General features: G+C 43.3%; 7 protein-coding genes across 10 annotated transcripts; 2 read left to right on the top strand and 5 right to left on the bottom strand.

Annotated features, from left to right (window-relative positions):
• The first annotated feature begins 85 nt into the window (after positions 1 to 85).
• On the top strand, positions 86 to 8,004 carry LOC133840488 (unconventional myosin-Vb). Of its 3 annotated transcripts, XM_062272342.1 has the most exons (17): positions 86 to 606; positions 1,260 to 2,073; positions 2,145 to 2,383; positions 2,462 to 2,950; positions 3,015 to 3,108; positions 3,166 to 3,395; positions 3,602 to 3,625; positions 3,697 to 3,810; positions 3,880 to 4,766; positions 4,856 to 5,400; positions 5,462 to 5,597; positions 5,721 to 5,818; positions 5,908 to 6,607; positions 6,679 to 6,810; positions 6,863 to 7,385; positions 7,447 to 7,671; positions 7,727 to 8,004. In XM_062272342.1, the coding sequence occupies exons 1-17, from the start codon at positions 577 to 579 to the stop codon at positions 7,862 to 7,864; spliced, it is 5,418 nt and encodes a 1,805-aa protein (XP_062128326.1). In that variant the 5' UTR covers positions 86 to 576; the 3' UTR covers positions 7,865 to 8,004. The 3 variants fall into 3 exon arrangements, with proteins under 3 accessions (XP_062128326.1, XP_062128328.1, XP_062128329.1); XM_062272344.1 differs by lacking the exon at positions 3,602 to 3,625; XM_062272345.1 differs by lacking the exons at positions 5,721 to 5,818; positions 6,679 to 6,810; positions 6,863 to 7,385; positions 7,447 to 7,671; positions 7,727 to 8,004 and having other exon boundaries at positions 5,908 to 6,147.
• A 597-nt stretch (positions 8,005 to 8,601) lies between these two features.
• Positions 8,602 to 10,296, bottom strand: LOC133840497 (elongation factor Tu). Its single transcript, XM_062272358.1, has 3 exons — positions 9,819 to 10,296; positions 9,001 to 9,766; positions 8,602 to 8,935 (listed from the first exon to the last, which is right to left on the bottom strand). The coding sequence occupies exons 1-3, from the start codon at positions 10,206 to 10,208 to the stop codon at positions 8,736 to 8,738; spliced, it is 1,356 nt and encodes a 451-aa protein (XP_062128342.1). The 5' UTR covers positions 10,209 to 10,296; the 3' UTR covers positions 8,602 to 8,735.
• A 76-nt stretch (positions 10,297 to 10,372) lies between these two features.
• Positions 10,373 to 12,559, bottom strand: LOC133840495 (uncharacterized). The gene is made up of 4 exons (XM_062272356.1): positions 12,067 to 12,559; positions 11,903 to 12,004; positions 11,484 to 11,846; positions 10,373 to 11,417 (listed from the first exon to the last, which is right to left on the bottom strand). The coding sequence occupies exons 1-4, from the start codon at positions 12,448 to 12,450 to the stop codon at positions 10,395 to 10,397; spliced, it is 1,872 nt and encodes a 623-aa protein (XP_062128340.1). The 5' UTR covers positions 12,451 to 12,559; the 3' UTR covers positions 10,373 to 10,394.
• An 81-nt stretch (positions 12,560 to 12,640) lies between these two features.
• LOC133840496 (zinc finger protein 486) lies at positions 12,641 to 14,778 on the bottom strand. Its single transcript, XM_062272357.1, has 4 exons — positions 14,489 to 14,778; positions 14,095 to 14,430; positions 13,676 to 14,035; positions 12,641 to 13,617 (listed from the first exon to the last, which is right to left on the bottom strand). Exons 1-4 carry the CDS (start codon positions 14,750 to 14,752, stop codon positions 12,781 to 12,783), a joined length of 1,797 nt encoding a protein of 598 aa, XP_062128341.1. The 5' UTR covers positions 14,753 to 14,778; the 3' UTR covers positions 12,641 to 12,780.
• Positions 14,779 to 14,968: 190 nt separating this feature from the next.
• LOC133840494 (uncharacterized) lies at positions 14,969 to 17,570 on the bottom strand. 2 transcript variants are annotated; one of them, XM_062272354.1, is made up of 4 exons: positions 16,908 to 17,570; positions 16,399 to 16,854; positions 15,983 to 16,339; positions 14,969 to 15,926 (listed from the first exon to the last, which is right to left on the bottom strand). In XM_062272354.1, exons 1-4 carry the CDS (start codon positions 17,307 to 17,309, stop codon positions 14,970 to 14,972), a joined length of 2,172 nt encoding a protein of 723 aa, XP_062128338.1. In that variant the 5' UTR covers positions 17,310 to 17,570; the 3' UTR covers position 14,969. The 2 variants fall into 2 exon arrangements, with proteins under 2 accessions (XP_062128338.1, XP_062128339.1); XM_062272355.1 differs by lacking the exon at positions 14,969 to 15,926 and having other exon boundaries at positions 16,206 to 16,290.
• Positions 17,571 to 17,693: 123 nt separating this feature from the next.
• Positions 17,694 to 20,996, top strand: LOC133840490 (uncharacterized). Its single transcript, XM_062272348.1, has 7 exons — positions 17,694 to 17,960; positions 18,034 to 18,592; positions 18,655 to 18,785; positions 18,844 to 19,058; positions 19,117 to 19,331; positions 19,403 to 20,136; positions 20,191 to 20,996. The coding sequence occupies exons 1-7, from the start codon at positions 17,791 to 17,793 to the stop codon at positions 20,966 to 20,968; spliced, it is 2,802 nt and encodes a 933-aa protein (XP_062128332.1). The 5' UTR covers positions 17,694 to 17,790; the 3' UTR covers positions 20,969 to 20,996.
• On the bottom strand, positions 20,893 to 24,050 carry LOC133840491 (origin recognition complex subunit 1). Its single transcript, XM_062272349.1, is given in 4 exon segments — positions 20,893 to 21,629; positions 21,692 to 22,537; positions 22,594 to 22,750; positions 22,753 to 24,050. Coding segments are annotated over 4 exon segments (2,745 nt in total). The 5' UTR covers positions 23,890 to 24,050; the 3' UTR covers positions 20,893 to 21,024.
• Positions 24,051 to 24,834: the final 784 nt, after the last annotated feature.

Here is a 24,834-nt window from a genome sequence, read left to right as displayed (position 1 = left end):
TGAGCGAATGTTGTTAGCCTGGCCTGAACTCTGAAACTTGGTGACAACCCTGCCCTTTAGCAAGACAGATTCTACGTCAGTTTAGTGTCGGTTTAGACGGCAACAAGGCGGACTGAAGTTTATTGACAGTATCAGTGTCGTCGAAATTACCAAATTAGCAATATATTTATGTGACGATTGTGCCGTTTTCTTTAATTCAACATTTCTTTTGGCCTTAATTTTCAAATTAAAGTTCATATAAAGCAATAAATTAATAATAAAAAATGTAAATTAAACACAAGTGAAGCAATAATAAGAAAAAAAAAACAACCACATAAATTAAAATAAAACCAGGCAAAACAAACAAAACAAGAAAAAGTTAAGAGAATAAAGTCAAATTGTTGGAAGCGAAATTCTATTGGAAATAAGAAGGCGAAAAAAGCTAACGGGTTTTATGCACATAATAAAATTGGAATCAATCGTCTCCTCTCCCTCACTGTTACCGTTGCCGCCGTTGCCGTCGAAGTCAATGCGGAGTAATAAATAAATAAGTGCTGAATTGATTGCTCCAATCTCGGATACACTCACTGTGTAATCATGTCAAGCGAAGAGATGTTATACGCTAAGGTATATTACAAGTTATATTGATGCCCCACAAGTGCATTGTTGGCAATTGCGCGCTGTTGTCGTTGTCAATGTTGTTGTTGTTGTCGCAGTCAACGTCGCTGTCGACAGCACCCAATAGTGTTAAGAATGGGAGCTTATAAAAAAAGACGCATACATAATGACAACAATAACAACGTGCATTGCATGTGAGCAAGTGTGTGAGTAAGCGCGAGTGAAGAGTATGTGTGTGTGCCTGTGTTTGTGCGCCCATTTCATTTGTACCATTCTTCAGTTCTTCTATTTGACCCCATCCGCCTATTCGCCGTTATTGATGTCATGCCTGCTAGAGAGTGTCATGGTGCATTTTTAGAAAAGAGAATGTAGTGTGAGTGAGGGAATGAATCACTGTCTTATCAGAATTTGGGTGTTCTGATAAGCATTGCGCTTTTTTTAATGTACGGGTGATTCTGAGTGGATGTCAATTATAAGTTGTCGCGCGTCTCTGTCAGTGTATGTTTGTGCGCGAGTGTGTGTGTATGTGTGTATTTGTTTACGTTATGCAGAGAGTCTTAGCCCCGGCTTTAGTTAGCTTACAAGCTGTTCGGCCTTGCTCATTCTCTATTGTCGCAGGTCAGGCTCAACTCTTGATTTACATCGATTTCTTTCTGTCTTAGGGCTCCAAAATATGGATACCCCATCCGGAGCAGGTCTGGGAGAGCGCCACGTTGGAGGATAGCTATCGCATGGGAGCTGCCTGCCTTAAGGTCCAGACTGAGTCGGGTGCCCTCAAGGAGATCAAGGTGAAACCGGATGGCAGTAATCTGCCGCCACTGCGCAATCCTGCCATCCTGGTGGGCCAAAATGACCTGACCACGCTATCATATCTGCATGAGCCCGGCGTGCTCTACAATTTGCGGGTGCGCTTCTGTGAACGACAAATCATTTACACGTATTGCGGCATCATTCTGGTGGCCTTTAATCCGTATGCCGAGATGCCGCTGTACGGGCCCAACATCATACGTGCCTATCGTGGCCATGCCATGGGCGAACTGGAGCCCCACATCTTTGCCCTGGCTGAGGAGGCGTACACGAAACTGGAGCGTGAGAATTGCAATCTCAGCATCATTGTTAGCGGCGAATCGGGTGCCGGCAAAACCGTTTCGGCCAAGTATGCAATGCGTTACTTTGCCGCCGTCGGTGGCTCGGAGTCGGAGACGCAGGTCGAGCGCAAGGTGCTGGCATCTTCGCCGATCATGGAGGCCTTTGGCAATGCCAAGACCACACGCAACGACAACAGCTCGCGTTTCGGCAAGTTCACCAAGCTGCTGTTCCGTAATCATATGGGTGTCATGTATCTGCAGGGTGCCACCATGCACACGTATCTGTTGGAAAAGTCACGAGTGGTGTATCAGGCGCAGGGCGAACGCAACTATCACATATTCTATCAGCTGTGCGCGGCGCGTGCCAAATATCCTGAACTAGTGCTGGGTAAGATTGCGATTGCGATTGCGATTACAATGCATACTGTATTCACTAATTCTTTTCTTTTTTGGTTACAGAGCATCAGGATAAATATCAGTTCTTGAATATGGGCGGTGCCCCGGACATTGAGCGTGTCTCGGATGCTGATCAATTCAATGAAACGGTACAGGCCATGACTGTGTTGGGTTTCTCCATTCAGCAGATCGCCGATATTGTTAAGATCCTGGCTGGCATTCTGCACTTAGGCAACATTGAGGTGTGCAAAAAGTACAAGGATGGCAGCGAGGAAGAAGACACTGAATCCTGCGACATATTTGTAAGCAAACTGCATCTAATTGTAATTGTAATCAACTAAGCTCTCTCTCTCTCTCTCTCTCTCTCTATTCGTTGACAGCAAAACAATATGCACCTGCAGGTGACGGGCGATCTGCTGAAGATTAACCCTGATGATTTGCGTCGCTGGCTATTGATGCGTAAGATAGAGTCGGTCAATGAATATGTGCTGATACCGAACAACATTGAGATGGCAATGGCCGCACGCGATGCGCTGGCCAAGCACATCTATGCCAAGCTCTTCCAGTACATTGTGGGTGTGTTGAATAAGAGCCTCAATAATGGTAGCAAACAGTGCAGCTTCATTGGCGTGCTCGATATCTACGGCTTCGAAACGTTCGAGGTGAACTCGTTCGAACAGTTTTGCATAAACTATGCGAACGAAAAGCTCCAGCAGCAGTTCAATCAGCACGTCTTCAAACTGGAGCAGGAGGAATACCTTAAGGAAGGTATCACCTGGACCATGATTGATTTCTACGACAATCAGCCGTGCATTGATCTCATCGAGAGTCGACTTGGTGTGCTTGATCTTTTGGATGAAGAGTGTCGCGTTAGTAATTCAAAAATTTAGTAACATTGCCGTATTGACTGTTTTTCTCTTGTACATTGTGTAGATGCCCAAGGGATCAGATGAGAGCTGGGCGGGCAAACTAATCGACAAGTGCATCAAGTTTCCACACTTTGAAAAGCCACGCTTTGGTACCACAAGTGAGTATTCAAACAAATTATTCTAAAAACGCTCGATAAATCCAAATTTACTTTTAGGTTTCTTTATTAAACACTTTTCGGACACTGTCGAATATGATGTAAATGGTTTCTTAGAGAAGAATCGCGACACAGTGTCCAAGGAACTGACCAATGTGATGGCACAGTCGAACATGTCGCTGTGCAAACAGGTCATGAGTCTGGAAGAAGTGGACACACTTAGCACAGATGCCAACAAGAATACTACCACTCTGGGAGGTCGTGTTGTCATCAGTGCTAATCGCAAACAGGTTTGTTCAGCAGTCGGCGATGATGTTAGCTTCTGTTTAAACTTGCGCATAATCTTAAATCTTTGTATTGCTAAATTGTATTTCCATACGCTTGACATCATCCAAACCAAACTAAAACCAATCTACGTTCACTGTTTCACTGTCCAACATTGTCCACTGTCCACCATCGAATACACTGTCTCCAACTTGGCTTGGCTGGCCGACAGCAACTCAATGAAACGCGTCGAAGAGTTAGTTTCCATCTTTGTCTACTTTCCGTTCTATTGTCAATTATTTTAATTATTTTATTGATTGCCATCAGGTGGTGCCATCGAAGCAGCATAAGAAAACTGTTGGCTCACAGTTCCAGGAGAGTCTGGCCTCGCTGATCTCCACGTTGCATGCCACAACGCCACATTATGTGCGCTGTATTAAAGTAAATATATATATTTATTGACTTATCGATTTCGAACTGTTATAAAACACACACTACGCTTTCTTCTAGCCCAACGATGACAAGACGGCCTTCAAGTGGGAAACGGCAAAGATCATTCAACAACTCCGCGCTTGCGGCGTCTTGGAGACTGTACGCATCTCGGCAGCTGGTTTCCCATCACGTTGGTTGTATCCCGACTTCTATATGCGTTACCAGCTGCTGGCGTATCGCAATCAGATCGACAAAAACGACATGAAGCTATCGTGCCGCAACATTGTGCTCAAGTGGATTCAGGACGAGGACAAGTATCGGTTTGGCAACACACAAATATTTTTCAGAGCCGGTCAGGTCGCCTATCTGGAGCAAGTGCGCGCCAATCTACGCAAGAAATACATTACCATAGTGCAGTCCGTGGTGCGTCGCTTTATCAAGCGGCGTCGCTACCTTAAGCTGCAGGCCATCATCTCGGGCATACAACGACATGCTCGTGGCTATATGGCGCGTGTGCGTGCTCAGAAAATGCGAGAAGTGCGCGCGGCCCTCATCCTGTCCAAGTACGCTCGTGGCTGGCTTTGCCGGCGTCGCTATTTGCGACTTTGTCACTCGGTTGCCGGCATTCAGCAATATGCACGTGGCATGCTGGCTCGCAAACGTTTCTTTGCGATGAGGGATTACTATCGCGCCGTGCAAATACAGCGCTTTGTGCGCGGCGTCCTTGCACGTCGCACCTATCAGAAGCGGCGACGCAACATTATCATTTGCCAGGCGGCGGTGCGACGATTCTTGGCGCGACGCAAGTTTAAGCGCATGAAGGCAGAGGCCAAGACCATATCGCATATGGAGAACAAGTACATGGGCCTGGAGAACAAGATCATATCGATGCAGCAGCGCATCGATGAGCTTAATCGCGACAATAGTTCTCTGAAGCACAAGACCAGCGAGATTAGTGTGCTGAAGTCAGTATCTGGAATTGGTTATGCTTATTGTTTGATTTTATAGTTTCATGTTTTCTTTTTTCTTGTTTTTTTGCTTGTTATTTCTGTAGAATGAAACTGGAGATGAAAAAGAACTTAGAGTTTGAGTTTAAAACCATTAAAGCTGCCTGTAATGATAAGGATAAGCTAATCGAGGCACTTAACAAGCAACTCGAATCGGAGCGCGACGAAAAAATGCAGCTGCTAGAAGAGAACGGGCATGCCCAAGAGGACTGGACAGCGCAAAAGCAAATGTGGTGCATGGAGAACGAGGAGTTACGCAAGCAGGTGGACTCCATGATTGACATGGCCAAGAATTCGGAGAGCAATCAGCGTGAACGTGAGGAACGTATGCTGACCGAGATCGACAACAAGGAACTAAACGAAGCTTACCAGCGCGCCATCAAGGACAAGGAGGTGATCGAGAATGAGAACTACACGCTGAAGGAGGAACTGAGTCGCATGCAGCAGCATCACAATGGCCTCGGCCCCTATAACATGCATCATGCACGCTCCGCCAGCAATGCGTCCAGTCAAAATGATGAGGACGTTGGCTACGGCTCGGCTAGGAACACATTGGACATTAACAGAACGCCAGATCTGACCAACAAGAGCGGTACTTATCACAGAGTATTTCCCAAGATTGATTTTGATATTTGATGTATGCTTCCTTGCAGATTCATTCTTTGACAGCACGAGCATTGTGGTCAAGCTTCGTTCCATACTCGAGGAGGAGAAGCAGAAGCACAAATATTTGCAAGAGCAGTATGTCAAGTTAGCCAGCCGCAACAAGCCCACCGAGGATTCATTCCGGTAAGCACAGCATCCTTTCCGCTTTTAGTTGAACACACACACACACAACAGATACACAAATTAGTTCTAGTCTAACACTGATTATGTATATTATGTATTGTTTGCTATACACTTTGCCAATAGCGTCTCCGAGCTTGAAGTAGAGAACGAGAAACTCCGCAGCGACTACGATCAGCTGCGCACAAGCATTAAACACGGTGTTGAGATCAACGAGCTCAATGGTAAAATTCGCCCAGATCGGTGATACGCCGACAGCATTTGATCCATCTACATTGACAATCTTTTTTGCTCTTCTATTCCCGTCTTGTAGCACAACATGCCGCACTTCAAGAGGAGGTGCGTCGCAGACGGGAGGAATGCATTCAGCTGAAGGCTGTCCTGTTGCAACAGAGCCAGGCGCTTCGCTCTTTTGATCCGGATAACCTGCAATTGCGTGCCGATGGCAGCCATGTCAATGAGCTGATGGAGGCATTCCAGGCACAGAAACTGGTCAACAGGCAATTAGAGTCCGAACTGAAGGCCATAACAGAGGAGCACAACAGTAAACTGATGGAAATGACACAGACTATCGAACGCATCGGACAGGAGAAGGGTGAAATGCAAGAGGCGCTATTTAAGAGCATCGATGAGTTTGACGACGCCAATGTGGATACACTGAAGCAGAACGATCGCTATCTGCGTCTTGAGCTGAAGAAGGCCATCACACAATATCTGCTGGTGCAGGAGGAGCTTAAGTTGGCTAACGCCAAGCTGTCCGCTTATAGGCAAGACGGTGGCAAGCTGGAGAACAAACTGGAAGAGGAAATGATACGCAACAAGGCGGCGAATAGCAATAGCGATGTGGGCGCCAATGTGGCCAAACAAAAGTCACAGAATCCGCTTGGCCTGATGAAGTTCCACAATAGTGATCTCGATAAAATCTTGCAACGCCTCTTGAGTAATCTGATGCCGCGCACCGTTGTTGGACTACTACCCGGCTTTCCAGCCTATCTCATCTTTATGTGCATACGGTAAGCAATGTCGAAAAAAGAGTTTATTGGAAAAGAATAAATTCTCCAACAATTTTTAAACAATTTCGCAGATATACTGATCTGACTAATGCTGAGGAAGATGTGCGTGAACTGCTTAGCAAATTTGTGATGCAAATCAAGAAAATGCATCGCACTCCACATCCGATTGAGAACCGCGTCATCTGGCTGGTCAATTCAATAACGTATGTCAATAGCCAATTATTCGTTTCGTTTGTAATCAATTTGTATTTGCAGTCTATTGAATCTATTGAAACAATACGGCGACATCGAGGAATATGTCAAGTTTAATACGGACAAACAGAATCTACAGCAATTGACGAACTTCAATCTGTTTGAATATCGACGCGTCATACTCGATCTCATTGTGAATCTGTACCAGGCACTGGTCATGCAAATACAAGGTCTACTTGATCCAAAGATTGTGCCAGCAATATTGAACAACGATGAAATACAACGGACACGTCATCCGCATGGCATGCGCAATCGCAATTTTGATGCCCAATCGTCGCCGGAGCACGGCAATATTCCGGCATGGAAACAGTTGATTGGTCAGCTCGAGCATTTCTATAAGCAATTCCAGCACTTTGGCTTAGCTGCTGTCTATGCCGAGCAAATATTCAGTCAACTGTTGTACTTTGTCTGTGCCGTGGCTCTCAATTGTCTGATGCTGCGTGGCGACATTTGCATGTGGGAAACTGGCATGATAATTCGCTATAATCTTGGCTGCATTGAGGATTGGGTGCGCGACAAGAAAATGGTCAGTCGAATAAATCCCATTAAGTTCTACCGTATGAAACTAAACATTTTTTTGTATTTAGTCGAATGATGTATTGGCTCCGCTGGCACCGCTGAATCAAGTATCCCAGCTATTACAATCGCGTAAGAGCGAGGAAGATGTGCAAACCATTTGCGATCTGTGCACGTCGTTGAATACAGCCCAAGTGCTGAAGGTGATGAAATCCTACAAGCTGGACGACTACGAAAGCGAAATAACCAACGTATTTCTGGATAAACTAACCCAGAAGTTGAATGAACGCCAAATGGTAATGTACAACTGAGTCTTGCTATAGAAACGAGTTTAATAATTATTGATTGCAGCCCAAGGTCGATGAGTTTACGATGGATCAAAATTTCATACATCCCTTTAAGGTAGTGTTCAAGTACAGCGACATCAAGTTGGAGGAGATTGAGTTGCCGTCGCATTTAAATTTGGACGAATTCCTCACAAAGATATAAATGTTTTGTATAGCGTCGTGTGTATTTTTGTCAGCATTAGTTTATCGTTGCCATTTGACCGTCATTGCATTTTGTTTTTAATATTTAATAAACCCTCCTAAGTTAATACAATTTAAATTAGCTAAAAAAAAAAAAAGAAATGTTAGTGAAATGTTTGATTAGAGAGCCTAGCAATTGCCTAAATGTAGTTCCTGTTTAGTTTAAAGTGAGCCCCATATCGATAAATCCTTGAAATCAAATTGGTTCGAAACCAATATCAGCAATAATTATTTAATATGTTTAAATCGCCTGTGTGCCGGGAGTTAGACTCGCAAAACGAAGAAAACAAAAGCATTCCTAAGTTGCAATAAATAAAAAAACCTTGTACCTTAACTTAGAAAGAAAAAAGTACTTAAACGAAAGTGAAAGATGAATTATATAGTAAATGATAAACGAAACTCTATGTATACAAAGGCCGATATGTTGCCTTAAACGTTTGCAATTCAGAGACTTGTAAAGTGTTAAGATAATTATATACACACATTTAACAATACATTACAATACAATAATAATATATACTATAGTATATATATAAAGAGTGTCTTTTTGGCTCTGTAACGAAGCTGTATTCCATTTATGTATTCTTTTTTTTTGTGAAATTTACCTATTTCTATGTATTAATGTGTATTCTCACTTAGCGCGATTCAAAAAGTGATTTCTGCAAACATGTATAATTTAATTGAAACCAACTGTTGGCATTTCTTTGATTATGAATATGATTAATATGTATTTATTTATTAAATATATACATACACATGTACACTGAAATTAAACAAATGAATTTGTACTAAGGCGATCTAGAATACTCGTCTCAATAAACGAAAACTCTTATTTAGCATTCAACTGTCGCCTTGGACAACTTGTTCTTGGGCAAATCGAGGGATGGCAATCGTTGGGTGATCATGCCCGTTGCCACAGTCATTCCATTCTCGCGTATTGTGAACGCTTGCCCCGGCGTCATGACCATCTTGCGCATCAGTGTCACACGCACTTTGCTATGCTCGCCCGGCATCAACATGGATTCGTGTGGCACTGCAAGAAATATATGTATGTATACTACTCAGTATGTTTTTTCATTAAAGAGCTTCCTAGCTTACCCATATCAATACGAGCCGGCGTGTTCCATGTCATGCTGAACAGTTGTTGAATGTACTTGGAGAGCATGGGTTTGACACGTCCGCCCTCGGCACGCGACAGCAAATACATTGACGCCTCGAAGTGATTGGATATATTCTCGGAGCCGGTGGCACACAGTAACATGCCTCGTTCCACCGCTGAAATCTTAATACCACGCAGCAAAGCGCCCACATTCTCACCCGCCAACGCCTGTGGAACGCTCTTCCGGAAGATCTGTATATCACTGACGGTGGTCTTAAGGTTTTGATTAAAGCCCAGCAGATCAGCATCGGCATTGCGCAGAATGGTGCCACGTTTGATGGTGCCCACGACAACTGTGCCGCGACCGGGCACCGTAAATGCATTGTCAATGGGCAGAATAAACGGAGCAGTTATGTCACGCTTGGGCGTGGGAATATAGTTATCACAATGTTGCAAAAGCTGCTCGATAGCCGGCACACCAAAACTGGACTGATCACCACGCAGTGCTAGCAACGCAGAGCCACAAATTACTGGGCTGTTGACGCCATCAAAACCAAAGTCCGTTAACATTTCACGCATTTCAATCTCGACTAGCTCGAGTACTTCTTGATCCACCAAATCCGCCTTGTTGATGAACACCACAATGCGTTGAATACCCACTTGCTTGGCGAGCAGCAAATGCTCGCGCGTCTGTGGCATTTGTCCATCTGTGGCTGCAACCACCAGAATGGCTCCATCCATTTGCGAGGCACCAGAAATCATGTTCTATAAAAGATAATACATTACACCAATTGTTGCCCAATGCTACACAACTCACCTTGATGTAATCCGCATGACCGGGACAGTCGGTGTGTGCATAGGTGCGTTCCTTGGTTGCATAGCCAATGTGGCAGGCATTGATGGTGATGCCGCGTGCCTTTTCTTCAGGCGCTCGATCGATCTGGTCGTAGGACACATAGTCGGCCAGACCTTTGCCGGATTGGATCTTGGTAATGGCCGCCGTTAATGTTGTCTTCCCGTGATCCACATGCCCAATAGTGCCAACATTGCAATGGGCCTGCTCACCGTGACTGGGATTTGGTTTAACACTGCTCGAAAACCAGCGGGAACTAACACAACTCCAGCTACCATTAATCAATGAACGTGGCAATGTTTGCAAAACAACTGCATCGCGATGCCTCCAAAGTCTGCCAAGCAAACGCCTCATTGTCAGCAATGTATGCAGTACATACGTAATCGTCGTCAAGTTGCACGCCGCTGTTTCACCAAAACAATATCAGCTGTCCTTGCTATGCGGCTGATGAACAGCAGCTGATTGCAATCAGTGTTGTAAAATATCCAAACGTAACTTCATTCAAACTAACGAATCGGTTTTAGTTTTGCATGCAACGTTTTATTTATTTGAATTATTTTCGGCTTTTGGGAATGTTTGTGTTTGCAGTGTGGTTTCCGGTGACTCGGGAGCTTTCGCATTATTCCGAATGATTTTGTGAGTACGCTTCATGTGCACACCAAGACTCACACGCTCGGAGAACTTGGTATTGCAGAGACTGCACTGAAGCGTTTTCTCCCGATGGATGTGGCGATGCTTCACTAGTGCATTAGCGTTGGTGAACGACTTTTGACAAATTTCGCACACCTTGTCACGTATGTTTAGATGCGCTTTAATGTGATCTTTGAGATCCCGTTTTGTTAGGAAATCCTTGGGGCACATAGCGCATTTAAATGCCCGAATTTTGGTATGAACTGCTGTCACATGGTTGCTCATTTGAATTTTTTGCTTAAACGATTTACCACAGAATTCGCAGACAAATGGTTTGGCTATGTGGCTATCATCGTGGGTACGCATATGTGCACTCAGTTGACTGGCAAATGAGAAGCTGCGATCACATAAACTGCAGTTAAACGTTTTGCCCATGTGAACACGTTGATTATGCTGCTGTAAATGACAACGACGCTCGAAATGATTCTCGCACAGCGTGCACTTAAACCAGCCGCCATCGCCAACCTTATGAGCACGAAACTGATGTGCCTGTAAAGCGTGATCGGTGCTGAAGCTATTTTGACAGACGTCACATGGAATTTTCTGGCGGAATGTTGTCGTTTTAAGGAAGCTCTTGCATGTCTCAATGTAATGTTTTTCGGCCCTCAACAATCCAATTGTTTGGGTCTCTGTTAGTCCTTTGATTTTGCGGGAATACCATTGACGCAAATAGAGCACACTGTCGTAAACATCATAGTGAGTAATGATGCCAAGTGGAATTTCCTTGGTGAGCAGATCTGTCATTTCGATGTATGCCCTTTTGCGTTCCTGAAGATTGGCGAAATCCTTGTTTGTTGAATCGTATAATTGCGGAAACTTAGCATACAACTCTATGAAGTATGTTGTCAAATGGTTTGATTCCATAAACGATAGCTGTAATACAAAGTTTAGAAAAAAAATAATTATATGAAATCACACAATATTTAATGAATGCAGTACCTTAATTTTATTCTCGTCGCTGTCCTCGTCACTTTCCGCATCATCAAGATCACAGCGTTTCCCTAGGAAACTATACATTTCATGATAATACAATGGTAACTTGGTCAATTTTTTTGTACGTTTTTGACGTGTTATCACTGCATATTGACTATGAAGACTCGATATGCATTTCTTCAGCTTGTAATGTGTGAGATGAACATTTACACTGGCTTTTAGCTGATCAATTAAGTTGGCGTATGCAGCACTGCGTTTTTCCTTGTTTTTATATGCAGCATTTTTGGGATCCCATAGACATGGGTGTCCCTTATATAGTTCAATAAACTGTGTGATTCGAGGATTGCGGCGATAAAATGTAGGATTGAACTAAGAATAATACTATAAGCATTTAAGGATTTGTTTTTAATTTATAAAATTCTTACTTTTACTGTTGGCGCAAAGTGTTTCTTTTCGCCGCTCTGGTCAGTTAGAGAATTATCATCCATAAGGCAAGACACGGCCATAATAGGGCATTTCTCTAACATCTAAATAAATAAAAATTTAAATTAATCACAATCGATTATGAAACTATTAACTGTTGCTTTACCTCATCATCACTATCGAACTCGCTGTCGTTATCGTTATCGTCCTCATCTTCGCAAGTCAGACCGCTTGGCAAATCAACAAATGCTTCCTCGGCTAAACAATCCTTATTGACATCATCCCCTTCAAACTCGACATCATTATCATTGATTTCAGTTTCACTACTGTCTTCATTTGGAATTGATTGAGTTTTATGCTCGACTGAGCTACTGCAGGATATTTTATCATCATCTTCGAAGCGCACTTTGTGTGCATTTCTAATGTGCAAAATGAACTCTTGCCACTTTTCCAGATTTACTTCAACGTTGCAATCTTGTTGGCAATGCGAGCAGCTCAAGAAGAACTCTTTGTAATTGTTGCGAACGAGAAGAGTTCCACAAACCACCATTTTGAGCACATTGAATATTGTTTTTAGCAGATGGCTTTAAATTTGCAAATTATAAACAAACAAAACACAAATTGTTGTTGCATCTTAAATCTCCAATCAACTTATCGATACATATGCCACCAGCTGATAAACAGTGTTGTAAAAATTCAAAAACAATACCGCCAATACTGTGATTTATATAAATATAAAAATATTTATAAAAAATAATAAATATTCCATTATATCAAATGGAAATTAGTAATTTATTAATAACAGAAATTGTGTTTTGCTTTCATGATGTCAACTTTTTATGTATCTAATAAATTATATACAAATCAGGTGTTTCTTAATTTAAGATGGCTTTTGGTGAGATTTGCGATGCCGACTAAAACCGGCTGGACACGTAAATGTAGCGCCGCAATCGTTGCACTTCTTATCCCTGATATTGAGATGACTCTTCATATGGGTCTTTAGCAGAATTCTCTTACGAAACTTCTTGGGACATAAGTCACATGCGTAAGGTCGCAAGTCAAGATGCGTTCCATTGATGTGATAGTCGAGTAATAGTTTCAGTCTAAAGCCCTTGCCGCACAACTCACAGATGTACGGCTTTTCGCCGGTGTGGCATCGTATGTGAACCTTCAGATCGGTCTGCAGCGAGAAGGTGCTATCACAGTAGTCACACTTAAGCATCTTTTCACAGTGCTGCCGCAACTTATGGCGCTCCATGTCGGTAGCATTCATAAAACGACGCGGACACTGTGAACAGAGGTAGGGCAGTTCACCAATGTTATGCGCTTTGACCATGTGAGCACGCAGACTGTAGTCAATAAAGAATCGTTTGTCGCAATATTCGCAGCTGACAACAAAGCTCTCTGCTTTAGGTGGCAGGAAGCTGCAGAGCTGTAAGTAATGCAATTCGGCTTTGTTGCAGGGTCTTTGCAAGACTTTCGACTTAACGCGTCTCAGACACATATAAGCCCATTTCCGTAATCTTACAATGCCCATGTGCACTTCTGTTTCATTGACGCGCATAGAAGGTGCCAGTTGTTCTGAGATTTTAATGTAAGCTTCTGATCGGGTTGTTACACACTTGAATTCTGGCAAAGAGCTATCGTAGAGGACCGGAAAGTTGCCATAGGCTTCGATAAAGTTGGTTGTCATGTCGTTGATGAATTTAAAGTTCAGCTGCAAAATGTTAATATTTTTATCTGAATGTCAATTGTTTTAATAGCAAAGTTGTTACCTGTATAACATCCGTTTTGCCCTCCTCGTCGTCCAAATATGCAGAGCAATTGGAAGTTGAGAGAAACTGACATCTATTGAAGTATCGCGCAGCAATTCCAGACAATTTCTTCTCCTCAGCATTTTGGGCAGCAATTGCGTATTGATTCAGCAATTGGTCTATGCTTTTCCTCAATTCGCCTTTCGTGAACAGCACATTGGCCTTCTTATCCATAACTTTACTTATTGAATTGTAGGCCTCACTTTTAGCAGTTTCGTCCTGAAATAATGGATGATCTCGATTCCAGAGGCAGGGGTGCTCCTTAAATGCTTCAATAAAGCGCAATACCCGTGGATTGTGACGAAGAAACGACACTTTCAACTGAAAATTAAATGTATATTACTTTTACAATCCGTATTTAACGTATTTCATTGCCATACTTTGCGCTTCAAAGTCAATGGCTTGTTCCTGCCGCGTTTTTCTGTAGGGTCGTCGGAATCATCATCAGAATCACTAGAACTGCATTCGAGCTCCTGCCTAAAGTCATCATCATAGTCAGATGAGGAGTCTGTTAAGTGATCAGTTTTTAAATCAGCCAGTTCTATCAGATTTGGCTCCTGCTGAATATCGAATTGCACATCATTATCCAGTGTGGTGAATTGTGCCTCATTGTCTAGAAGTTCATGCTGGTCCGTGGAGGTACAGTAATCACTCGCCGCAATCGCATTTTCGGCATGCGGGTCATATTCCGCTTCTTCAAGATATTCGTAATTTTCCTGTGGCAAAATATGTATATTGTTACAAGTCGAGCAAACTGTAAATATACCAACTTACATCAAATTCCACATTATCCTGGGTCCAAGCAATGTGTTCTTCATTCATGCTCTCTGTATCTGTGTAATACTCTTCGTTTTGTTTTGAAACATTCTCAAGTTTTACATTATCTTTGTCCGTCTCGTCATTCAATGAATGATCATTCTTAATGTGGGACGCGAATTGCGCCCAGTCCTTTAGATCGGTTTGAATTGAGCAATATAAGCACGTTAAGTAGAACTGCTCATAGTCCGTATTGGTGATAATGCTTCCGCATATCTCCATTATTGTTTTGGTTTAACTAACAAAAACAACAAATTTATGCCAAAATCCAATGCGCTCAGTCCAGCTGTTGGCAGAGAAGTGTTGCATAGCAAACAAATATTAACGATTACAATCACAACCTATCGATTAAAGTGGCGCCCACTTGCTATCGAAACATTTTTTTAAATATGCAGAAACACAAGGTACTATTCAGTTTATTTGTTCAATTTCTTTATTTTTAAATAGCTGTTTCGTCTGCTACTATAGTTTCAGCTGATTTCTGAGCACTATTGCGGACAATGTTGTGTGTACGTTTCATATGAGAATTTAGGCCAACAAATTGAGAGAATCGCGCATCACAAAGTTTGCAAACGAATTTCTTGATATCCGAGTGTATTTGTCGATGCCTAATAAGCGAGTGGCAGCTAGTAAAGCCTTTGCCACATGTTGAACATATTTTATCACGTATATTTAAATGACTTTTGATGTGGTCCTTAAGATCGACCTTTTTTATGAAGTCCTTTGGACACATGGTACACTTAAAGGCCCTTATTTTAGTGTGTATTGCTGTGATATGTGCCTTAAGCTGGTATTTCAATCTGAAGGCCTTGCCGCATAGCTCACACAGTATGCTATTGCCCGTGTGTGTGCGCATATGCACGCGAAGATCTGAGATAACAGCGAATGATCTCTCGCAGTAATCGCACTTGTGTGTCTTACCAATATGCACACGTTGCATATGCGTTGCCATTTCGCTGCGTGCAACAAATCTCCGTTCACACGAGGGGCACTTAAAGGGCAAGTCGCCAATGTTGTGCACTTTGTGCATATGTACTTGGAGCACATGATCGGATGAAGTCTCCTGCTGACAGATCTCGCAAATAAGCTTTTGTTTTAATGTTTTGTTCGGCAAGAAGTCGCAAGCCTTCAAATAAAACAATTCCGCCTCATTGGCTTCCTTAACATGCTTTGTACTCTTGAAATTCCATTGACGAATGCTCTGTATGGCAAGATAGATATCATTGCAGCTAACGTCCCCGATACTCGCAACAGTGGCTGCTTTTATTTCATCATATGCTTTTTTGCGGACATCCATCTTTGAGAAGTCTTTATGTTTGTCATCATATAGTTGTGGATAATTGCTATATAGGCGAATGAAGTTCGTTGTAAGCGTATTTTTTTTAGAAAAATTCAACTGTAAGAACAAAAGTTATTGTACAAATTTAAAAAACACGACGGCTTTTAAATTACCTGTATCAGTCCAATTTCAAAGGAATTTTTAGAGTTTGCGCCGCTTGCTTTTAGAAAGGCACATCTTGTGTAGTGATTAAAGGGAACTGAGTTCGGCTTTTGAATTCCGTTTGAAATGCGCTTCCCTACTGTATTATATTGCGTGTGCAACTTTTTGATTGCTACCTTCAGAGAATGTTCAGTAAATACGACGGCAATACTGGTTTCCAGCTCAGTAATAAGTTGACGATAAGCTGCTTTACGTGCAATCAAGTCCTTATATTTGCTGTCGCTAATATCCCAAAGACATGGCTGGCTCTTATACGCTTCTATAAATGTCAAAGTGCGCACATCCCGTCGAAAGAATGAGGGATTAAACTAGATAGTGAAATATTTTCGTAAGTCGTAAATATCTATGTATATATATTTGTATGTACCTTATTTGTGGGCAAATACGAAGAACCCTCGTCGTCCTTGCCCTCATTCTCTTCTGATTCAGCATTGGATCCAGTTTCCATTGATTCATTTTCGCTCGAACTAGATTCAGATAAGGAGGAGGGAGGTCTTGAGGACTCTGTGCTGGCTTTTAGAAACGCACATCTTGTGTAGTGGCTAAAGGGAACTGAATCCTCTTTTTGACTTCCATTCAAGACGAGATTGTGTATTGCGTTATACTGCATTTGCAACTTTTTGATTGCCGCCTTAAGGGAGTGGTCGGTGAATATCACGCCAATATTGGTGTGCAGTTCCGATCTAAGTTGACCGTAGGCTGTTTTACAAGCACTTGGATCCTTATACTTGCTGTCACTCCTATTCCAAAGACATGGTTGATTCTTATAAGACTCTATAAATGTCAACGTGCGCACATCCCGTCGATAGAACGAAGGATAAAACTAAACAGCGAGATATTGTAGTAAATGAAATATATATTAATAATGAAATGTACCTGATTTGTAGGCAAATATGAAGAAGCCTCTTCCAGGACCTCTTCGTCCGGCTCTGATTCAGCTTTGGGCGCATTTTCCCCTGATTCATATTCATTTCCATTCGAAATAGGCGAGGCTGGTTCCGTGACATCGGCATCTATCAGTGCTCTAAGTTCAGTTTCAATCTCTTTCTCACTTATAGCGACGTCAAGTGATTTATCCTGAATGCAGTGGTCATCAATAATTTCCTCTTTCTTTAATTGATTTGTGGTGTCCTTAAAAGTAGCTCCATGAGTTGTACGAAAGTGCAGCACAAACTCGTGCCATTGATCAATCGCCACATCTATGGTGCAGTACGAACATCGCATTAGGAAACTTTCAAGGTCGCTGCCTTTGGTTATAATAAAGCCACAAGTCTCCATAATAGCAATAGCATTTAATTAAACCAAAAATAAACAATCGTTACTCAAAATGTTGCTTTAAAACAGCTGATTGTCAACAGGCTGCCAACTTGCGTCACAATGTTTGCTGAACGGCATGTTTCTCCACTTCGATGTTTTCGATGTTTTTTATAGCCAAACGATTCTTTAGAAATTAATTATAAATACAAATAAAAAATTACAACGTTTTTGAGCGGAAATCTAATCAGTGGGAGGAGTCTATTTTTATGACGACCAAAATAATATTTCAATTATCAACAAGATTTTTTACTTTTGTTATTTCAAATGAAGCGCTGTCGAAAATACATCGCTTATATGTAGTGTAACCAAATTGCATTTGTAGTATATTGTTACTTGTGGTCACACCGCAGTACATCTTTCAGAAAAAAGTCTGAGTATTTGTTTACCTGTCAACCAGACCGGGACGTTGTTGTGAATCTTGTGTCATGTTTATGAATACGCCATGGCAATGGAGGAGCATAAAAGTCGCCTTGTCTACACATTCTATATGCTAACATTGTTTCTGTGCGGTGCCGTGCTGTTTCTTATTGGTTTCTTTCCTGCCTCGTATTCTGTTACCGAGCAAGAAAGCAGTGTGCCCATCGACCGTCCAACAACACTGCATGGCGAAAAGTAAGTTTGTTTATCAGTAACTGCCACATATGCTGGGTCCACATACTACAATCAATCAATATATTGTTGGCAGGCTTGAACCACCACCGTCCAGCTACAATTCGTTCATACTATTGCTGATCGATGCCTTGCGCAATGATTTCCCCAGTGAGTCCACTATGCCGGTTTCCCATGAGAGGGCTTGCCTCAAGCTTAGCCTGCACGTCGATATACCGACGGTGACGATGCCGCGATTAAAGAGCATAACTACTGGCACACTATCGAATTTCATTGATATTGCCCTCAATGTGGGACACACAGAGCAAGTGGAAGATTCGCTGCTGCATCGCCTGAAGCAGCGCGATGCTGTCGTTTCATTTGCCGGTGATCACACATGGGTGCATCTCTTTCCCAGTGAATTTACACGCAAGGCCGAAAATAATGATTCGTTTTACGTAAATGACTTCTATGAAGGCGACAAGAATGTGACTCGAACATTAGAATTGGAGTTGGAGAAACAAGACTGGAAATTGCTTATATTACACTATCTGGGCTTGGATCACATTGGTCATGTCGAAGGTCATGCCAGCCCAAAAATAAATCACAAGCTTAAAGAGATGGATGATGCGGTAAAGAAGATATTGGACCATAAGGCAAGTGACTCTGTTACATTAAAAAGGCAATTTAAATGAATTTAATGTTTGATATACTCTAGAACATGGAGAACTATCTGCTGCTGTTGACTGGAGATCATGGTATGGCTGATGGCGGCGGCCATGGGGGCAATACGCCCGCTGAGACTTCTGTGCCGCTCTATTTGTATTCCAAGAACTGCAGCAAATATGCGTAAGTAAAGTATAAATTGTGTACCCTATGACGTAGCTCTAAAATCATTCATTTTTAGGGCAAGCACAAAGCGTTATAATCAGATCGATTTAACGCCCACGCTGGCGTTGCTCTTGTCTGTGGAGATACCGACCATGTCCATTGGTTGCCTAATACCGGAAATGCTGCAGACTTTAACTTTGGAGCAGCAGATGTACGCCTATTTCTACAATGCACATCATCTGCTCAACAAGGCGAGAGTCAAGTTTGGCCACGAAAGTGTTCGTCGTAGCGGTGAGCAGCAATAACCCATAAATTAATATTTCAACTATTTATAATTTTGCTTTCTCAGATTACTTCGCTTGGTATCAGAATGCAACGCTGTTGCACAAGAATCTGCTGCAACCATTGCGCTTGGGCGACGGAAGCAGTGCCAGCAAAGTGCACTATGAGAACGCCAAACTAAATTATTTGCGTGTGGCACGTGAGATATCCGAACAGTTGTCCGAGTCATTGGTGAAATTCGATTACGGTTTAATAGCTGTCGGATTGGCGCTAACAACAGCGGTCAGTAATTATCATAATTAGGTTTAAATATATTTTTATTAATTAGTTTTTCCATACTCTTTAATACACAGACATCGCTGCACATAGTGCTGAACATTCTGTTTCTGGATGTAGCAACGGAGCAACTGGGTCTGGATATACTTAAACTGGGGCAGCTGCTTCTGTCACTGGTTATCGGCATTATGTTAAATGTAGTGGGTCATATGCTGGATCAATTAATGACCAGCTCCATGCTGCAGAGCCTGCTGTTGCTATTTCCAATAGTGGCATCCGTTTATCTATCTATTGATGTGGCCCAGGCGCTCATTAAGATTGCCTTGCCGCCGCTATATGCACGCCGCTTGAAGCTATCAATACCACTACCATTACCACTTCTGCTCTGCTATGCTATACGCACTTTCACATTGGGCTCATCCTCCTTCATTGAGTTTGAATACAAGACCTGGTATTATTTGGGCAATACACTAATATTGCTTGTTGCATTGAAGACGCTGCGTCGTCGCATCACCAAGGCAAATGTGGAGCTAGATGGACGGCATTTGCATAAGATTGCCTCGGCTTGCCTGTGGCAACAGCGCAAGATCTTTGTGGTGCTTATTTTGCTCACACTGATGCGCTATCTGCACCGCTTATCGAGTATTAAGAGCACACTGATGCTCTTCTCATTGCTGCTGTTCTGGGCACGCCTGCGCAAGTTTACGGACACGCCGCAGGCCATCTTCAACGGCATTGCATTTATGCTAGTCTACAGTTTCAGAGGTCTCAATGGGCAGGTGCAATTCTTCGTGCTGCCCGATCAATTGGCGTAAGTTAGAATTGACATTATTATCATGCCTTATGTAACTTTTTCTTCCCGCAGTGCTCGTTATGTGCTCGCCTTGTTGGTGCTCTTCTGGTGCTGTCTTGCTCTGGTTTTTGTGCTCGGCTATCGCACAGCTTTGCCGCAACAACAGAGTGGTCAGAGCTTGTTGGATGGTCCACCCAAGAGCAATCTGCTGAAGCTGCTGCAAACAAATCTGACATGCTCACTAATACTAACTGCACTGCTGTACAAGGTGCAGAATATTGTGCTGCTGCCCACGCTTCTTATCACACTGGACGAGACCTACAAACTGTGCGAGGCTTATGGCACAACAGTGCGCAAGTTCTCGGTGCGTTTAGTGCATGTCTACAAGATCATCATGACCATCTTTGTGGCGAGAATGTTTTACTTTTATCAGGGCAACTCGAACAGTTTGTCCACCATTGATTTGACACCCGGCTACATTGGCCAGACCAGCTATAATCCCGTCATTGTTGGCTTCTTTGTCACCCTCAACACGTATAGCGCCGAAATACATTCCTTCCTCTATCTGATTGTGCACACGTTGCGTGCGGATTTACGCAGCGTGGGCATCATCCAATCATTGCCCTCATATGCCAAGGCAGCAGATTCCATTGTGGCACCCTTGTACGCCGCATTGGTCATGTTGCCAGCGGCTTTCTATCTGTGTCTAATGGTTGGCTTTCGTTATCACTTATTTATCTATTCCGTCTTTTCGCCCAAAGTGCTGTACGACTGTTATACTGTATTAGTCTTTTACTTGGTATTCCTATCAACGAGTTTGTACTTTAAATTGTTTAAACGCGACGCTTAAATATTAATTAATTTAAAAGCTTTAAAAAGTATTTTACTAATTCATTGTAATCTATGTTAGTTGCCTTCCACGCGCAATGCGTAATGTATGTCATCGGGACTCACGTTGAGCAGTATCTTCTGGAATAGATCGTTGCGCGAGTGTTCGCAGATGATGAGACGCTCTGCGCCCAGCTTGGAGCAAATGTTCAGAGCACGTCCTGGTGCTGGTAGCGCAACGCCCATAAACGTGGCAATTGTTTCGATCTGCGTGTAGACGCCATGGAACATTGTTTCCTCGACGCCAGTGCGTGTCACCTCAGCAGCGACGGCCTGCAGAAAGATCTGCTCCATACGCGAACAATTCTTGATAGCCTGCACCTTGGCACTAGCTATCATTTCGCCCAGCGCTTGTTGTACATGCAGCATGGTAACGCATTTGGTTGCCGCAGTCGCCGTTGGTTCAGAGCCGGTGTCAGCAATTTCAGTGGCACGACGACAAATGTCAAGTGCACGACGTGCATCTCCCGACACAGCGGCGACTTTACGTGCCACCAACTGCACCGCTTCGCCCTTGAAGGCCTCGGAGCCAGCTAAACGCGCTGTGACAATCTCCTGCAGCTGTTTGTGCGTGTACGGCTGGAAAGTGAGTCGTGTTAGGCCCAAACGTGATGTTACTTTGCCTGAAAGAACGATTTAGTTAGCTGCCTGTATGACAATCGCATGATGCTTCAATGCAACTCACCCATCAGCAGACGTTCGGGCAAATCCATGGTGTTTGCTATTGTGACAACCACCAGATGTGCCGCTGATTTTGTTGGCCAGTCGAGCAGATTGTAAACAACATCCTGTCGGCGATTGCACAATATATCCAGCTCATCCACAAGCAGCACTGTGGTAAGACGACGCGGCGCTGGCGTTGTGAAACGCTTCTCCAGCAGAGAGTGTGCATGCTCCCAGGATACAGTTTTGCCCGTCAGTTGCTTGTAGATTTGCACATAAGCTTGACGTGGCTCCGTCAATCGCATGCCATTTATCTCCAGAAACTCAAACGCTGGCAGCTTGTCTTGCTCAACCAGACGCTGCAGTGTGCGTATAACTCCCGTAACCGTGGCTGTTTTGCCTGTGCCCGGCACACCAGAGACATACATGCAACCACCGCACTGATCCTGAATTTTACCCTCCAGAAAGCTGTAGATATTGTCAAATTCCTTCTCGCGGCATGGCAGACTCTTTGGTACCACGGAGACATGAAGTTGTTCGCGCGCCAGTTGCAACTGCGATTTGTGGCCGACGTCCAGAGGTTGATGACGCTGCTCCATGCTCGGACTGAGCTCGCCAGCGCGTATTTTCTTCATCTTCTGTGATGGCGTCATAGGCGCATCCTCCTTCTGCTTAGTGTTCGTTCCCGTGGTGCTCATACGGCGTGGACGTCCTGGCGACTTATGTGTTGACTTCTTTGGTGTGTAATCCGCATCATCGGCGAGTTTGGAGCGACTGCGCTTTGGCGTCGATATAATCTCGTTGTTGTCAAAGATGCGCTGCTCCACAATATTGGAGAGCTGTATGCTGCGTCTGGGCGTGCCATCGGCTGCAAGTTTGTGAGATTAGTAAAGAGATTTGTAAGCGTCAAGGCAGTTTACTTACCTAAACGTGTGGTTGCTGATTTGAGAATGCTTTTGCGGCGCGTGGAGGGCGTCAGCTCGTTGCCCAACGTCTCGAGCGGCTCTTTGGTTTTCTTGGTGGGCGTGTGGTAAATATCGCCATTACTGGCCCCCAATCTTTTCTGCCCTGCTTTATGGGTGTATGACTGTTGGCCTCCAACACCAGTTCTAAGGGATCGCGAGAATCGATAGATGCAAGTCGTGTGGACTTCCTACGTTCGGAGACGCGTAGCTTGATTTTCATGTCATTTGAGGGGGTCTTTGGATCGGGTGTTTGCTGCACTATCGAATAGTTCAAACAATCCGAATCGGCTGTGGTGTCTGCTCCCTTGTCCAGACTGAGATTCAGATTGCGACGCGCTGCCGATGCCCGGGACTTTGGTGTAACGACTTTGGGATTCTTTTCGGTGAGTGGCGATGCCATCAAATAATTGGCATTGATCTCAGCCGCCGTCTTCGACGTACTGAGGGTCTTTTTCTTCTCCGACAAACGAACCACCGAGCCGCCGACAATCTTGATGGGCGAAACTTTGTTCTCGCAGTTATTGAAATGATTGACATCCACAAATTCTGGTGGCACATTGGCAGCCGCAATCGAGACGCGCCTACGTCCAATCGATTTTCGTGCTGAGCCAACTTCCTTTGTTGTGCTTGTTTGAGATTTTCGACGTCTATCATCCTGTTGCTCTTCAAGTTGAATCTCCAGTGGAATGAGACGGTATGATGATTTCTTCTCCTTAACGAATTTGTAGCGCGTCACAAACATGGGACAATTGGGTATTGCAGCTTTGCTTCGCTGCAGATGCTGCTTCATTAGCTGTTCGGCAGTGAATTGACTGCTGCCTTCAAAGACAAGACACTTGCGAAAAATGGATCCCAGAGCTACGTCGTTGTCGTAGGGACGATGCTCTTCGATGACTTCAATGTCAAAGTCAATGGCCAAGTCGTCGTCATCAAAGTACTTGTGCGGTAGGGCCTGAGGACGTGAGTACCACTGGACAATAGCACGACAGGATTCTTTGCTGCTCATTTCCCGCAGTTCATACAGATGCAGTATCTTGGCGATGTCACAGCCGTCCACAGTATCGGGTTCTGCTGCGTCCGCGTTCGCCACGAGTATGTAGTCGCCAACGGAGAGCGTCAGCGATCCGTACACACACTTTTTGTAGAAGTAAACGTTGCGATGCTCCAGACTTTTGACATATGTGTTTGGCTCGTGGCTGCCGATCCAAATGACCTGCTGCAGACCAGCACAAATTGCATTTTCGTTATTGACCATCGCGAACGGTACACAAACAAATATTCGTAGTCAGCAATTGGAGAAATGGGTTGCGTTCCAATTTTTTTTCTCTTTTCGCTTCACACAATAAATAATACACCAATCAGCAGCTTGCCGCGCTGCACACTAGTTTTGGCGCTAAAAATTGTAATCGTACGATCGTTTTCGACTAATCGATTTTTTTCAAGACAGTCGTGAGATTGCTGTTATTCAACACTGAATTCGTTTGTAGGCGCGAAGATCAAATTATATCAATGGAGGGAACTGGATTTAATGAATGCTTAGATGCTTAGGAATGACTATAAAGTTATGAAGTTCATAATATGAACTATGTTTGTTTCATATGGAATTCAAACTTTAGATCAAAAAACATTTGAAGTATTTAGAGGCAGATATGTGGGTCCCTAGTAGGGACGAAACATAGACCAAAGGAAGTAGAGCTATGCCGGCGATTTACTATAATTACATATTATTTTCCCCTAAATTCGTGCCGGATCTATTTAAATGATAAATAAATGAAGCTACGTTAACTTGCGAGGCAGCACGATTTTATATGTATATGTGCCATAACTGATAAGGCATTCACTTTCTTGGCTACTGACCTGTCCCAATCTGCGGCACAAGACAGCGAAGAACTGTTTTTATAGGTGGTGTAATGTCATATTTCGTAAGCATTCCTCACTCACACATGGCTATAAATGTGAATTTGGACGAGTTTTCATTATATATTTGAAATATATAGTTGTCGGGGCATCAGAGAGGCTTGCACACTAGTATTAGTACATATGCGTATGCTTTTATTTATGACTTTTAGTAGTAGTAGTTGAGTATAATGTATTTTTGGGTACGTAATGAGTACAAATATCAAGCAAATCGAATCAAACATTTTGCATCGCATGCATAACAAATTTCATTTTGGTTTTTCATATATAATATAACATTTAT

The sequence above is a fragment of the Drosophila sulfurigaster genome, chromosome 3 (assembly GCF_023558435.1).
Source record: "Drosophila sulfurigaster albostrigata strain 15112-1811.04 chromosome 3, ASM2355843v2, whole genome shotgun sequence".
NCBI lineage: Eukaryota > Metazoa > Arthropoda > Insecta > Diptera > Drosophilidae > Drosophila > Drosophila sulfurigaster.
The sequence above is the reverse complement of the archived record's forward strand: the minus strand, read 5'-3'. Positions and strand labels throughout refer to the sequence as shown.

What these genes read in the sequence shown, in the direction of transcription:
- LOC133840495 (XM_062272356.1), bottom strand. Translation starts at nt 12,450, where the DNA reads ATGGTGGTTTGTGGAACTCTTCTCGTTCGCAACAATTACAAAGAGTTC. An exon ending in AGTTCGATAGTGATGATGAG is followed by an intron (nt 12,005 to 12,066) that starts GTAAAGCAACAG and finishes TTATTTATTTAG; the next exon opens with ATGTTAGAGAAATGCCCTAT. An exon ending in ACTTTGCGCCAACAGTAAAA is followed by an intron (nt 11,847 to 11,902) that starts GTAAGAATTTTA and finishes TATTATTCTTAG; the next exon opens with TTCAATCCTACATTTTATCG.
- LOC133840496 (XM_062272357.1), bottom strand. Translation starts at nt 14,752, where the DNA reads ATGGAGATATGCGGAAGCATTATCACCAATACGGACTATGAGCAGTTC. An exon ending in CATTGACTTTGAAGCGCAAA is followed by an intron (nt 14,036 to 14,094) that starts GTATGGCAATGA and finishes TTTAATTTTCAG; the next exon opens with TTGAAAGTGTCGTTTCTTCG. An exon ending in GCAAAACGGATGTTATACAG is followed by an intron (nt 13,618 to 13,675) that starts GTAACAACTTTG and finishes AACATTTTGCAG; the next exon opens with CTGAACTTTAAATTCATCAA.
- LOC133840497 (XM_062272358.1), bottom strand. Translation starts at nt 10,208, where the DNA reads ATGAGGCGTTTGCTTGGCAGACTTTGGAGGCATCGCGATGCAGTTGTT. An exon ending in GTCATGCGGATTACATCAAG is followed by an intron (nt 9,767 to 9,818) that starts GTGAGTTGTGTA and finishes TATCTTTTATAG; the next exon opens with AACATGATTTCTGGTGCCTC. An exon ending in GCCGGCTCGTATTGATATGG is followed by an intron (nt 8,936 to 9,000) that starts GTAAGCTAGGAA and finishes TATTTCTTGCAG; the next exon opens with TGCCACACGAATCCATGTTG.
- LOC133840490 (XM_062272348.1), top strand. Translation starts at nt 17,791, where the DNA reads ATGGCAATGGAGGAGCATAAAAGTCGCCTTGTCTACACATTCTATATG. An exon ending in AGAAGATATTGGACCATAAG is followed by an intron (nt 18,593 to 18,654) that starts GCAAGTGACTCT and finishes GATATACTCTAG; the next exon opens with AACATGGAGAACTATCTGCT. An exon ending in GATTGGCGCTAACAACAGCG is followed by an intron (nt 19,332 to 19,402) that starts GTCAGTAATTAT and finishes TTTAATACACAG; the next exon opens with ACATCGCTGCACATAGTGCT.
- LOC133840494 (XM_062272354.1), bottom strand. Translation starts at nt 17,309, where the DNA reads ATGGAGACTTGTGGCTTTATTATAACCAAAGGCAGCGACCTTGAAAGT. An exon ending in CATATTTGCCTACAAATCAG is followed by an intron (nt 16,855 to 16,907) that starts GTACATTTCATT and finishes CTCGCTGTTTAG; the next exon opens with TTTTATCCTTCGTTCTATCG. An exon ending in CGTATTTGCCCACAAATAAG is followed by an intron (nt 16,340 to 16,398) that starts GTACATACAAAT and finishes TTCACTATCTAG; the next exon opens with TTTAATCCCTCATTCTTTCG.
- LOC133840488 (XM_062272342.1), top strand. Translation starts at nt 577, where the DNA reads ATGTCAAGCGAAGAGATGTTATACGCTAAG. An exon ending in AAGAGATGTTATACGCTAAG is followed by an intron (nt 607 to 1,259) that starts GTATATTACAAG and finishes TTTCTGTCTTAG; the next exon opens with GGCTCCAAAATATGGATACC. An exon ending in AGTTGAATGAACGCCAAATG is followed by an intron (nt 7,672 to 7,726) that starts GTAATGTACAAC and finishes TATTGATTGCAG; the next exon opens with CCCAAGGTCGATGAGTTTAC.